This window comes from Dermacentor albipictus, chromosome 2 (genome assembly GCF_038994185.2).
Source record: "Dermacentor albipictus isolate Rhodes 1998 colony chromosome 2, USDA_Dalb.pri_finalv2, whole genome shotgun sequence".
In the NCBI taxonomy this organism is placed as follows: domain Eukaryota; kingdom Metazoa; phylum Arthropoda; class Arachnida; order Ixodida; family Ixodidae; genus Dermacentor; species Dermacentor albipictus.
Window position 1 is genome coordinate 69859540 of NC_091822.1, and position 14771 is coordinate 69874310.

Sequence of the window (14771 nt, forward strand, 5' to 3'; positions counted from 1 at the left end):
TTTTGTCGCCATTCTGCAGGTGGTGTGTTCATAGAGCAAGTGTGTCTAGGAGATGTCGCATCTGTGTACATGTTTGAGTGGCTGCAGATTTGTGTACGCGGCACCACTGCCTGTGCCTTCGCGAGAGCTAAGTGGTGCAAAGAAACTTGTCTCGTTTCTTCGATCTACATGGCGATCTCCGTTCGCATAGATAGCCAACACGGTGGTGCTCTTGGCAGCTGTATATGGAGACCGCGGAAATGTCAATTGCGCAAATCCAAGCAAATATGATCGCCTTCAAGTGTGGTACGAGTCAGGGCATCATTACAGATTGTTTATTTTAAGCTGCTGTAAGCCTAATAACTCCTTTTTCTTTTGCTGAACAAATTTTTGGACTATTTTTCAGTCTCCCCGAGGTCTGGAAAATTGGTTGGCAACTGCATATAACTGCATGGCCAGCCTGTGAAGAGATGTAATTGCACCCCTGTGAGGAATAAAGGAGCGGGCATCTAGTGGTGACCCTTTGAGAAATTGTCAGCCAGATAGGCATCAGTTTTTGTGAGCACGACAAATGGAAACAGCCCATGAGACAAAAGAAACACTAACCATTGTGTGCACACGTGGATGAACGAGCAGTTGCCGGCTGTCGGCATAAGGTCTCCTCGATTTGGCTGCACTTTCTGCACTACTTCAGGGGGTGCAGCACTCGAGCACTCGATTTGCCAGTGCAGCTAGTGCCACCTGCACTTTGGCACTTGATTTGACATCGTGCTGCACGAGTTCATGTACACTTCGGCACTAGACTCCCCGCAAGTTCTTTTCTCGTGCACGTAGTGCAAGGCTTTTGATAGCAGGTGACACATGCGGCTCCGTGGCCGTGCGGGTGTTGGTAGACGGCATCGACGGCGCCTGCTATTAGTAATGCAGCACGGACGCCAGTTTTCTTCAGGATGTGTACGCAGCATCTTGTTCAGGGTGCTTTCCGGGTTCAACAAACACATCTTCACTCCTGGACCTCATTCTAACGTCATCACCCGATAACTTTTCTGCGGTGACACACATGCCCGGACTGAGCGATCATGACATTTTGCATTTTACACTTACAACAACACAACAAAAAACATACCGACAGCAGAAAAAGTTCCGAGATTATAAAAAAGCTAACTATCAAGCCATCAACAGAGAACTATGCATATTTCTAGACACTTTCCTACCACTTTATCTGCAACGCTCCGTAGAAACTAACTGGTCTATCTTCAAAAATAAAATAAGTGAGCTTATCACCAAACATGTACCCCTTCGATCCATCTATGCTAACAATAAAGCACCATGGTACAGCACATATCTTAATCGGTTATCAAACAGGAAAAAAACGTTTATTCCGTACAGCGAAACATTCCTCAAAACAGACACATTGGCTAGCACATAAACACTCAGCAATTTCATATATTAAAGCCCTAAGGTCAGCCAAATTTTCATTCCTTAATTGTACACTTCCAAACTTATTGAAGACTAATCCAAAACGCTTCTGGGAAGCCATACGAGGAAACAACCATAAAACTGGAATATCATTGCTAACAACTTCTGGGGACCCAGTACCTGACCTATTGTGTTCTACTGTGCTTAACAATACCTTCACTCAGTCATTCTCATCACCTCAGACCCCTGATCCGATGCCCTAGATAAAATCAACTAACTACCATTTCATGGATCCCATCGTTTTCGACTCAACTGGTATCAAAGCCATAGTACAAAACTTAAAACCTAAAGCATCATGTGCGGTAGATGAAATTAACACTATATTCTTACAAAACACAGCGGAATACTGTTCAATCCTACTAGAATGCATTGACTCACAAACTTACAACTCTGGCACCTTACCGTATGATTGGAAAATTGGCAAAGTAATCCCCATTCACAAAACCGGACCAACCCATGATCCACACAACTATAGACCTATTTCACTTACATCTGTACCATGCAAAGTTATGGAGCATATAATATACACGCATCTGGTTAATTTTCTTGAAAATAACAACTTCTTCACAGTTATGCAGCATGGATTCCGTAAAAACTTCTCCTGTGACACTCAGCTTATCTTCTTCACTAATGCCCTACATGCCAATTTAGATTCTGGTTTTTTAACAGATTGTATATTTCTCGACTTCTCTAAAGCATTCGACAAAGTGAACCATGCATTGCTTTTTCATAAATTAGGCGTTCTAAACATAGACCCCTCCGTAATTAATTGGATTCGCGCGTTTCTGACATCACGTGTTCAATTTGTAACCACTAATGACGCTAACTCACCTTTAGCCCCAGTTGACTCCGGCGTCCCGCAAGGGTCTGTGCACGGTCCTTTGTTATTCCTAATTTATATTAATGACTTGCCCACTCACGTTTCCTCGAACATTTGTCTTTTTGCGGATGACTGCGTCTTGTATCGTAAAATAACTAATTCCTCAGATATTCTACTAATTCAGGAGGATCTCGATAACATAAATGAGTGGTGTCGTACGTGGCGCATGGAATTAAACATTAGAAAGTGTAAGACTATGAGGATTTCTCGTACTAACGTCATCTGCCCCACCTATACGCTAAATAACATCCCACTGGAATGTGTAACATCATATCGATACTTGGGGGTTCACATTGCCAGCAATCTATCCTGGAAAACTCACATTGATCACATAACATTTAAGGCCACTCGCACACTGGGATACTTTCGTCGAAAATTTTCTCAAGCACCATCATCACTAAAACTCTTATTGTACACAACTTACATTCGCCCACAACTAGAGTACGCGTCATCAGTATGGGACCCTGGTCATGACACCCTCATACAGTCTCTAGAGGCAATACAGAATCGATCAGCCCGTTTCATTCTCGCCAACTACCAAAGAACTGCGAGTGTCACTAACACGAAAGCTCTCCTTCACCTCCCGCTGTTATCAACCCATAGAAAACTATCTCGCATATGTCTTTTCCATAAAATCTACTACCATAACACATATTTATGTTCTATCTTTGTCCAACCACCACCATACATTTCATCTCGCATAGACCACCGCCAAAAGGTAAACATTCCGTACTGCAACACCGTCGGCTTTTCATATTCATTTCTTCCCCAAACGAGCAAAGATTGGAATAACTTACCCGCATTACTTACAAGCATTATTGACACCAATAACTTTAAAAGCACACTTCAAAGCTTGTTCAAATCAAAATCGTGTTGTGTCCTTTCTTTTGTCCTTCGTCCGGGTCGCGCTGTCCACCCACAAGAACATGTTCAAAGCTTCATGTTATAAATTATTGTTGCGTTTGGTTGTTCTGTATGATAACTGCTTTTATGTCATTGTTTTACATTTTGGCTTGTATTTTTATATCGTATGTTCTTTCCTTTCTTTATTTTGTTACGCCATGTATTTTTGCCACGCTTACAAGTTTCTATTTACCATTCTTATTTTGTATACGATGTTTTTTGCCATGTTGTCTGCCGTCCTTCCTTATTTTGTGATTTGCCTCTGTATTTACTTACTTTCCCCCTCCCCTCTGCAATGTACAAGCGTACCTTGAGGGTAAATAAATAAATAAATAAATAAATAAATAAATAAACTGCTGCTAAGTGCACTGAAAGGCGGGATTTTCCCTCAGGTCACAGTTGCTTGTATTAATTTTCAAGAGCTTACCGCTACCTCGACGTTAAGTTTGCACGAAACCACATCGGTCAGTCGTTTGAAACGTGCCATATATGATTCAGAAAGGTGTGGAAACCACGCTTGGTCATGCTTTCTGAATAATGACACACCAACAAAAGAAAAGCCACAGCCGCCCAGTCGCAGCAGACGAAGGCCTGTACGTTTCTGCACTTTTGTGGTCGATTTGACCGCTGCACCGAAAGCGCTAGTTTCACGCTACACTTACACTTCAAGAACTAGCGCTGCACTGGCACGACACTTTTCTGAACTAGTGCAAAAGGTGCAGGTAAATCGAGGAGATCTAAGAACAAGCCGTGCAATTAAAACCAAGGACTACGGCATGAAAAACAATTGTGTCCACACAGGCTGGCATCTCTTGTTGAGTGGAAAGTTGAGTTGAGAGTTGAAAAATTGGCACATATTTTCAACATGCAGATGGCATTGTAAATATATGGCAGTCATCATTTGGGACTTGCTAGTGGTGCACTATATTTATGTATTTAAGCCTCACAAGCTTAAAGGCACAGAGAATGCAGCAACAAATGATTACGTGACAAAGTCGGCTTGCCCTTGGTGGATGTCCCTGTTTGTAAAGTTTTTTTTTGTCGCTCTCCCCCTTTGAGTATCTTCCTGTATTTATTCCACTGACGAGGGAATAAAACTATAGTTTCAAGTAGCGCTCTGTGGTGCGTGTTTCTCTTCTGTGCATCTCGTCAAAATGTTGCACAGTCCTACCTCTACTATGCAATACCAACACACCCAGTCGTCAACCTTCACAGAGTAAAGTTGGTTTGTCGTAATCTGTCGAATTTAGTCTCTAGGAGCAGCAACTGTTAGTATTGTCGTGCCACCATAATACCAGGGTAAATGATACACGAGATGGTGCTGGCAGCGATATGTCTGGTGTGTTTTGTACGCTGCCTATATATCCAAGTTATGTTGCAGCTGTCCTGGCCACACAGTGACAGGATTTTGGTACAGTAATTTACATTGTAACAAAACAGGTACAAAAAAAAGTGATCTTGGCTCGCTTACTGACATGCAGCTACCTTCTGATCTGCAGGTCAACCTTGCCTGCAGATCTGCAGCCAAGGTTGTGTGCGGCTACACTGAAGTTTGATGGCTAACGGAGGTGTAATTGTGCACATGTTATTTTCTCTGGTGTGCAGAAGACAGGCTGACTTGCCACCAGAGGGTGTTGGTGGCGTGCCCAAAGCAGCTGGGCACCATGTTGGACCGGGAGGAGTCTGAGCTGCGAGCCCAGCTCCTGGAGGAAGGGGATGCTCCCGAAGCCTGCTTTGTGCAGGCTGCCCTGCAGGCAAGTGGTATTCGGGCATTACGTAGTTGAATGGATACGAAAGAGAGAAATGTTGAGACACCTTAGTAAATTGCACTTCTGCAGTACTACTCCTCCCCAGTGGGGGCGAGTACTGCAAAACCAAAAGATAAAACCAAAAAAACCAAAAAGGATAAACAATCTATTACCTTGAAAGGAAGCTTGGCAAACAAGAAAGCACGCACGAGCGGAAAACTGCACCAACTCATTGTGACATCATTGATTTAGACAGCACCTGATTGGGTATAATCATTTTTTTATCTATAAAGATGGATTACATTGTAGTCTAAAGGACCCAAAGACTAAACTTGACTGCGCCAATGTGGCCCCCAAACAGAGCAACCCCTCTAATATGCGTTCCGCAGGTTTGTAAAAAAAATATGTAGTACCCGGGAAATGCATTACAGCACAGTTCACTTATAATGACACCTCATATAGCAATATATATGATGATGGGTAGACTTAACACTCTTGGCCCTGGTGGTTTCTGACATTACAGAAAACGTCCCACACAAATCATGAAACGAAGTAAATGGAAAAAGTTAACCTTTCAACATGAAGCCAGCATACTCTTGAGGCAATTGCTAGAAGTTTAGGTTGAATGGTTCTAGGCAACAGTTTTGCAGAAAAATCAAACTAGGATCTTGTTCAATACTAGCAGTAACACTCTTCGTTTCACTTTAGGACGTCAGTGGCAAACAGCTGGCACATCTAGCTTTGTAATTTTATTGTACTATAAAAATATGTTGAAATGCAGCTGAAGAAAAACAAATAAGCAAAGTGGTTTTCATTGCTCATAAAATAGCTTATTCGACAATGTACAAACTTGACACCACCAGGGCTCAGTGGTTGTAAAATTGATAGGGACTAGTCGGTTCGTTTTCTTTCACACGTTTGCTGGAATGTTTTCTAAAAGCAGAGTGGGCACTTTTGATTTTTGGCATATTTACTCCTTTGGGACTGTTACATAAATCACCATAAGAGATTTAGGTGCATGTAGTTATTTCATAAATAAAAAAGTAGACTCGCTGAACTGATTGCTGATGTTTGCTAGATGATAAAGAAACTGAAGATCTCGTCGAGTAGCTTTGCCTAGGAATATCAAGAACTCGGCACGAACTGCGACTTAGAATAGGGAAAGAAGTTTATCACTTGTGATAAGCTTCTTTTTTATTTAGTACGGTTATATTTTCTTGTTTGAATATTACACAACGTTTCACGGAAATAAAATATAACTTTTTCAGCCCCTGCAATATAAGATGCAAGAAAGCTGTATGTTTTTCAAAGAGAACATGAGGTGTTCATTCCCTACCTTTAAGCCCTGGTGCCGTCATTTGACACCATATCCGCAACTTTGTTAAAACTCGTAAAATCCAAATTTTTCTTCCGTTTCTGAGTGCTTTTTTCACACTAGATATATCGAGCAAAAAAATCTGCCTAAAGGAAAAAATTTAAGAGTTAGAAGGGTTAAGGGAGGACGTGGGTTGTTGAGATAAGTTTCTTACATTTGGACCAAATTTGATGAAACTGCACTTATTTGTTGAGCTTTGCGTGCTGATATTAAATATCAGATTAAATTCTAAATATGTGATGTGTAGCTCCTGAGATAAATAGTAGTTACATTCGATTGTTTGCTGAAACAATAAAGATAAAGTCGAACCCACTTATAACAATATTCAAGTGCCACTGAAATTCCATTGTGGTAACTGATAATCGCTATAATCGGGTTGCATGAAAAAAATAAAAATACGGAGATGGCAGAGGTAAAAAGAGAAAACTATATAGGCAGGGAGGCCAGTGCCCCTCCCCATCACCTTCCTCCATCTGGCTGCTGATAGCGTTCACTCATTTAACTGCTTCCTGGGTGCTGCGACCGTGTGTAAGAAGCCGCAGCTGTCAACGTTAGAAAATGGCACTGCTATAACAACTGCAAAGAAATGTCACGGGCGGCATGCGATATGCGAGCACCGTCGAGGCATCACTTTAGTGGCCCCAAAAGGGGCCTTTTAAAAATTGTGAGAAGACTGTCATGTCAGCGTGTCAGCTTGGGAAATCCAGAAGAAACGTTGAGGAGAGATAGTCACAAGCACCTCACCACATACTTCTCGATGGCTTGCATGAGAAAAGCTTATGTCCGTCAGCCTTGCACGCTATACGTGAAGCTTGATGACATCTTTCTCCGATCAAGTGCTCCACATAGTGCAGCGGAAGGTTCCTCGCAAGAACGAAGCCCCGTAGGGACTGAATCATCTGCCGGGCCTCTTGTGAAGACAATGTTGAGGTAGCCTGCGCTACTGCGTCATCGCTGGTGTCGTCGCCGTCGCTCTCTGATGCAAGCACGTTCGCAACGATCGTCTTATCGGTTAGAAGCACTTTGTTTCCAACTTATAGCCGCGTGCTTTCTTTTCACTGGCAACATTGTGCATTGTCGATGATCAGTGGCTGGATCAGCCATCTTCCGTTGCGGTGGCGAGTCAAGGGAAGCTGAGAAACCGTGTGGCCAGGAACGACTTCAATGCAACTAACAAGGATGAACGTGAGCAATTGAGTTGTTTGCAGAACTGCACTGAATGGGGAGCCAGCGAGCAACATGCGAGCAATCTGCTTGCGGTGCAGTTGGTGCGGTCCATTCATGTTTCGAAGGGTGTATTAACCCAAAGACTGAACTTGACAGCGCCAATGTGGCCCCAAAACAGTGTTACCCCTCTAATATGCGTTCCACATATTTCCAAGAAAAATATGTAGTACCCGGGAAATGTATTACAGTGCAGTCCACTTATAATGATACCACATATACCACAAGGCACAACCTGCTGTCCTGTGCCTTCGCAAGAGCCAAGGGGTGCGAAGGAGCATGGCTCGTTTCGTCAATCTCCATGATGAGCTTCATTGGCGGAGATAGTCAGCGTGGTGATGCTCTTGTCAACTGCATACAGAGATGACATCACTCTTTCACAAATCCAAACAAGTCTGATTGCCTCCAAGCATTATATGAGGCAGGGCATAATTAAAGATTTTTTGAAGCTGTTCAAAGCCTAATTATATTTTTTTTGGCTGATCGAGTTTTTTGGGCTACATTTTGGTTTCATGAGGTGTGGAAAATCGGTTGGTGACTATTTTGTTGAATTCAAGAGTCTGCAACGAAAGATAGAGGTTCATGCTGCGTCTACATTATCTTAACATCGGTGGTACGATGTGAAGAAGTGGCACAGTTGGCCACACTTTTCTGTCCACTCCGCCCCTGCGGCTGTTAGTGTAACCTGCAGTGGGACTATATTGTCATTGAACTGCTGGCAGTGGGGAGTGAATTCTGCTTCACAATGCGTCTCTGAAACTCGAGATTATGCAACCTCCAGCACTAAACGCGAGGGAAGACAGCGCACATGATGCCGTGCCATCTCAGCAAGGCACGTCTACTTTTTGTGCATGCTGCAGATTACCTCTAAAAAACTCGGCGCCCTTCCACTTTCTGAAGAAGGATGAGCAGCGAAGCTGTGTTTGTGGACCCCTTTATGGCAAACTGCACCTCGACTGCGGGTCGGCGCGGCATTGCACTGTCTTCAGGATCGGCCCACGTATGGGGAGTGCTTAACACCTGCGTCGCCTCCGCCATGGGTCGATATGGCATTGCACTATCTTTGGAATTTTTTCTACATGCAGTGATGATAACGTGGAAAGTAGCCCTTAAGGGGGGACATGGCGATTAAAAGTTATCATTATTTATTTATGAACCAAACTTGATAAAAATTGGCATGCTTATTTAGTTCCTTCTCCTGATTCTAAAAATGCAGTTATTTTTTTTGTAGGTTCATTATTTCATTACATAATTAAGGAAACAATGTATTTTACAATGCCTTTTTTCTTACTACAATAGACAAATAACCGCTGCACAAAAATAGACAAATGACATATGGTCCAATAGAAGAAAGCACAAGCTTCACAACATAGGAAGAACTTTTATGATTGGATCAGTATTTCCTGCTTTATAGTGCACTGAACTCCATTGTTCTGAACATGGCCTTGCATTAGTCAGACAAAAGACAAATTTTAAAAACTTTAAACAAAGAAACTTGAAAAACTGCTTCCTATGTTTGGTGCTCCAAACATCTAGCTTCATGATGCAAAAAAAATTAATACTATAACTATGATAGCTACTGATATATCACAGTAAATGTCTTGCTGGGTGGGTAAAATTAGTATTTCGAGAAAATCAAGAAAACAAATAAATGTCACATTTAATTGTGAAGGGTCACAAATGTGTGCACATACACATTCCCAAAACATTAGTAGGCTCCTGGGGCATAGTCAGTTTGGGCATTTGTGTCTCTGTGGCGCTTTTTGAAGAAGCACTGCACATTTTCTGCCGATGCATGCTTGTGTTCAGATGCGGCTGATCGGCGCCGATCTTTTTCCGCCATGCGCTGCATACACTTTTCGCCAGGATTCATCGAGAGTTCTTGCAAAATGCTTGCCGAGGTTCTCCTGCAGCCAGCATTGAACTTCATGACTGCTTCCGCCACTGCAGCCTCAACGCTGAAGAGTGATGCGTGCTGCTCCTTCGGTGCGAGCGCCCATATTAGCGAGTGCAGGCTTTCATTGTTGTTCTGTGTTTTGCCTCGCTGGCAACGTTCAAGCAGCATCTTGTCAGAGAGCCGTTGGTAGATTGGCAGTAATGCCTTGCTTACATGAGCAGGTAAATTGTAGCGGTGCTTCGGCACAGGTTGGCCTTTGGCCTTTGCAGCATTTTGCCGGCACCAGGAATCGGGACCTTCTGGGCAAAGGCTATGATTCGAGGTGACGTCATTTGATGTTACGTGATAGTAGCTTGCCATCACGGCCTTCTCCATGGCTTCAATGTCACCAGTGTGGGACTTCAGAGCCCATCCATAATAAGAGCTCAGTTTGTTGACCAAATCTCCAGTCAACCTTCCTCTTCCACCAAGTGGCTCTGAGCCAGGCCCCTTGTGCTTTGACAGGGCATTACGTAGTGCTGTCCCCATCCTCTTATGGACATGGTTGACACAATCCTCTTTGTCAACTTCTATAAAGCCATATACTTTGGCCTCCTTTAGGGCCAAGAAAGTACGGCTGTCACCGTCCGACAGCACAGTTGTGTATCTTAGGCTGTACTTTTCCAGCGATCTTTTGAATAAAATGAGGCCAGCCTCCACCTCCATTTCACCAGCCTTCTTATCCGTATTTTTTTGACACTCATGACTGGCTTTCCATTCTTCGTATGAAGGGTCACCAACTTTTGGTCCACGCTGACAACCGGCACAAAAGTTGCTCAGCACAACGTAGTCCAGGACAAGTCCCGTGAAAAGTTCAATGACGGCGCCGACACCGATGTGCGAACTGTGCCCGCGAGTCATCCAAGACCCGTCGTACGATACAGCAACGTTGCCCGGGTTGCCGAAGTTTAATTGGCTGTAAAGCTGCCGGACCGACTTCGCGCATTCTGTTGTAAGCGTCTCAGCTGCCCGGGTCGCGGCGGGCGTCAACTTCGTTTTGACGTACCCCTGCCACGTTTTCGTATGCAGCCCGCGGTGCGATATATTCATTGTTGCGAAAATATCATTGAACGCAGTTTGCCGATTGCCGGTGCTTTGCATCGCGCGCGCAGCCAGAATGTTGACGGTAAACGGATTCACTTTCTGAGTCCCATTCACACGCGGCGAGCTCCACGCTGACGCTTTGTCGCCGCATTTCGAGCATATGAGCACCAGACTTACTGCAAGGCCACATTCGCGCTCCTTCCGGCTGATTTTCGCGCTACCACCGCATGTATTACAGTTCATATGCTCCAGAAGTGCGTTCACCGATTCCAGGCACACCACGGTGAAAACTGTGTCGTCAATCGGGCCGGCCGCGACATCGCCAGCGGACAAGATCTCCGACTTACGGCTCACTGCTGCGGTTGATGCGAGCTCTTGTAGTTTCTCGTCGGATCTCATGTCGATTACCTCCAAATCTGAAGGCGTCAGCATAACGGTGTCACGACGGACGCGGCTGGCGTTTTCGTCGCAGCTACTCGTTGTCGCACCACCTAGGCCTAGCACTCGGTCGGCTCCATCAGTTCCGTCGCTTGACGCCGTTGGTGGCTCGTCCTCAACCACTTGCGACGCGGTGGGGCGTTTTTTGAAGTTGTTGAGCATGGACTTCTTCCTTTTCTTTCCATACTTGTGCTTGGAGTCAAACTTTCGGAGCGGAGGAGGCATCGTCGCGCGTACTCACACAACGATCGTATCGAACATGGCGTCTCGCCTGCGCCTCTGCTGCGGCTAGCAGACAGCTCGGGAGTGCGCCCAGCCAATCACGTGGCGTTATCTCGTCACGTGCATGCGACAGCGAATGAGAACGCGCGTTTCACCTATTTTTGCCGCCGGTTTTTGTATTGAACCAGCAAGCCTAACGAAGCGGCAGCGCGCGATATTTGAAGCCGAAACCGCGTTCTTTCAAACGAGACCAAGATGGCCGCCCTCAAGGCACTAGTACGCGAGCGCGGCGTCATTGAATGTGTGTCGTTTTCGCGTCGACACACGCGAAAAATCAGGTGCCCTATCTGTTTTTAAATTGTTCGTATGGCTGAAATATGACCTTACGAGATTGGAAACTTGGCAGATAGGGAGAATAATAGATGTAGATTAGAGAAATGCTATTTTCCAAAATTCGTTTTTTTATGATATTTTGGGTCTAAAGACCCGTGTCCCCCCTTAAGAGCCTCACTGTAATAGGGTCTGCGAGCTGCATGTGGACTCAGCTGCACTGACAACCACGGGCAGCCGTGGCTGCACTAAGAAGGATGCGCACCAACCTGCCTCACACTTCCTCCCCTTCCCGTTGCTCGTGCTTGATTGCATTAGCGCGAGCTTGCCCCTTCCCCATTTCCTCTTGCTTGCACAAGAAGGCGGCAATCATCAATCCACCATCCTTCTTGGTTCACCCTCGGGCACTTTCCCTCATGCCCAAAGCATACAGTGCACAGGGCACGATAGGATCTCATCACACTTGGACTTTATGCAGGGCATGACACTGCCCTGCTTCCACGGTCGCTCTTGGGCGCATGCAATTTGCCGGGTGTGTTTGCAAGTAGTCGCTTACGATTCAGTCATTTGATGACCATCTGCTTCCACAAATGTTTCCATTCATTGTCTTGGTATTCCTTCATGGTGACAGTGAAATTTCGTTGTGATGAAATTATGTATACAGTCGAACCTAGATATATCGAACAGCGCGGTGATTGCAAAATAGTTCGATATAGCCAGAATTCGATATATAAAATCACGTAGAAAACACGTAAAAAACTAGCACAAGTCAATCAATGAACCAATCGTGGCGCAATAGATACTCACATGAAGCTTGAAACAAAGTATTTATTTAGTTCGCTGAAAGTACTGAACCAGCGTAGCCTGCTTCATATTGGCAACTGCGTGTTTGACCACGGCAACCTCAACATAGTCCAAACAGTCCACAAGAGTCAGTCCAGTGCCTTCTATTGCGCTGCAGTAGCGGCGTACAACGGCCAAAGCAGCTACAGCCTCAGTTGCGGTCGGGAGTGGGGCAACATCAGCGCTTGCTGGATCAGCCTCGGCAGCGTCTTCGTTTGGCCGCTCAGCACTCACTTGTGCAGCGATCTCCACGTCTGTTAACTCCGCCACTGTTCCGGTGCTGTCGTCACCACCAACGAAGTCCTCAATGCACATGCTGTGTGGCTTAGCACCGACAATGTGCTCTAACTGGATCCAGGTTTCTTCAAGCTGGCATTCTTCCTCTGTGCCATCCAACGTCAAATCTTCAGTTGCTTCCTCGGAAGCTTCTTCAATGCGGGTCACAAAACCCGCATGCCGAAAGCAGTGAACTTCTCGGCGCCGAGAATGAACGCAAAGTTCTTGTCCTTCTGCTGTAGCATTGGCCCCGATAAAGGAATGTTCCGGCCCCTCACGTCGATAAACCATTTGTACAGCGCCTTCTCGACGTCTTCAAAGGCAGCTTTGTGCACCCGCTGCGCGCCTGAGTGCTGGTTCCGTTCCGCCTTGACCTTTATGTCACTCTTATTTTTCAGCAGAGTGCTCAAAGTACTCCTTGGGATGTTGAAAGCTTCGGCGACGCTTGATTTCTTTTCTCCACTTTCAACGCGCTGTATCACTTCCAATTTCGCAGCAAATGTCAGGGTTGTACGCTTCTTCGCGTTTGCAGCCATCACACCAACCACGACAGGCCTACGCCACACACACGACTGGCGTAGCACAAATGGCAGCACCGAGACGCACCTGTTGTTGATGTTGTTAAACTAGCCAACCTGGCCAAGCCACGGCCACGCCAAGACGCCGTGTGCGTACGCCACTACGTTCAAATGGCGCCCTCGGCGCAACAGATGTGGGCAGCTGTCGTACGCAGCAGTCTGAAACGCCCATCGCGCCGCCATCTTCGAGATTGTTGCGGGAAAGCTTGCCTCCTGTCAACAGAGCGCACTTAGTCTGGGGCGGCAGAGTTCGATATATCCATTTTACATCCGGCCCCGTTTGAAATAAAAATTAAAAATGCATGCGATTTTCCACGTGATATAGAAAGTGTTCGATATACGCAATAATTCGATATATCCGTGTTCGATATATCGAGGTTTGACTGTAATACACTACATTATGTGGAGGCTCAAATTACGTGGTCCATGTTCTATAAGTGAGAAGTAATAAACACTTAAATATTTTCTTATATTGAGAACTTCCTTATGTTGAAGTTAATTATATTGAGGTATAACTGTAATACTTCAGCTGCCAGAATGTATGAAAACAAAGTTTGGAAAGGTCTAACTTCTGCTACAGTAAAATCTTGGTGGTTTTAACCTTGTTAATTTGGGAAATTAGATAATGTGGACTTGCCCTCTGATCCCGGCAAGTATAAGCATCATTTAATGGCATCAAACTGACTGACTGCCTGGGACATATTGGCCACACAGCGGCTGATTCAAACGACGTAGGAGTGTGTCAAGTGTCAAGCCTTCCACCGATTCACCTGCAGTAACTGCAGCAAACAGTGGTTTTGTTCTGATTCAGTGCAAGTCGTGCCATGTCACGAACACTGTGGAAACCGTCAAAGATGAAATGAGAGTCTGCTGCAGCATCTGCGTTCGCATCAAACGTGCCAGCTATATCACACTTTATAGTTAGTCGCTGGACAGCTCACTCTGCTGTTGTGCAGTCTTATACACACACACGCAATCATTGCAGCTATTTCATATAACGTTGGCTACCTATGATAATATGTGAACGCTTTCCGTATAACCATGCATAATCGGGCATGACCAGATTGTGTCGAAACTGAGCTTCAGCTTTACTGCAGTGAAAACACGGCCATGCAGCAAGTCTGGGCGAGTACTTTGAAAGAGTTTAACTGCCGCGGGACTAAGAGTGATAGTCATAATTTCATTTTTTACATGCTTTGGAGGCTTTGCAGTGTTACAAAGGGGAACAGGCAAATGTCACGAGTGTAGTTGGGTGCGTGCAGTGGAAGGTTTGGCTGTTCACTGACCTTCTGCAAACCTTGTTGGGCTCTGCAGGCACTGCAGCAGCGCAGGCAGGACCTTGAGAAAGAAGTGGGTTCACTGGACGTGAATGCCAACAGCCAGGGTCAGCAGCTCACTGTGGACGCCGAGGGCAACATGGAGGTGAGCAAAGGCTGCTGCTTCTTGGTGCTGACTGTCTTTCCTGCGGACTTGCCCTGAGCTCTCAACTGGCTTCTATATTGTAGTTACAATGTGC

General features: G+C 45.3%; 2 protein-coding genes across 2 annotated transcripts in view; one reads left to right on the forward strand and one right to left on the reverse strand.

The window, feature by feature from the left end:
• LOC135908188 (E3 ubiquitin-protein ligase RNF10) overlaps nucleotides 1–14771 on the forward strand; it is a 60726-nt gene that overhangs the window by 15326 nt on the left and 30629 nt on the right. The window contains exons 6-7 of the mRNA XM_065439938.1: nucleotides 4847–4995; nucleotides 14570–14677. Of these exons, the coding sequence (XP_065296010.1) occupies nucleotides 4847–4995; nucleotides 14570–14677 (257 nt within the window). The remainder of the gene's footprint in view (nucleotides 1–4846; nucleotides 4996–14569; nucleotides 14678–14771) is intronic.
• Nucleotides 12387–12968, reverse strand: LOC135908207 (uncharacterized). Its single transcript, XM_065439962.1, has one exon. It carries the CDS (start codon nucleotides 12966–12968, stop codon nucleotides 12387–12389), a length of 582 nt encoding a protein of 193 aa, XP_065296034.1.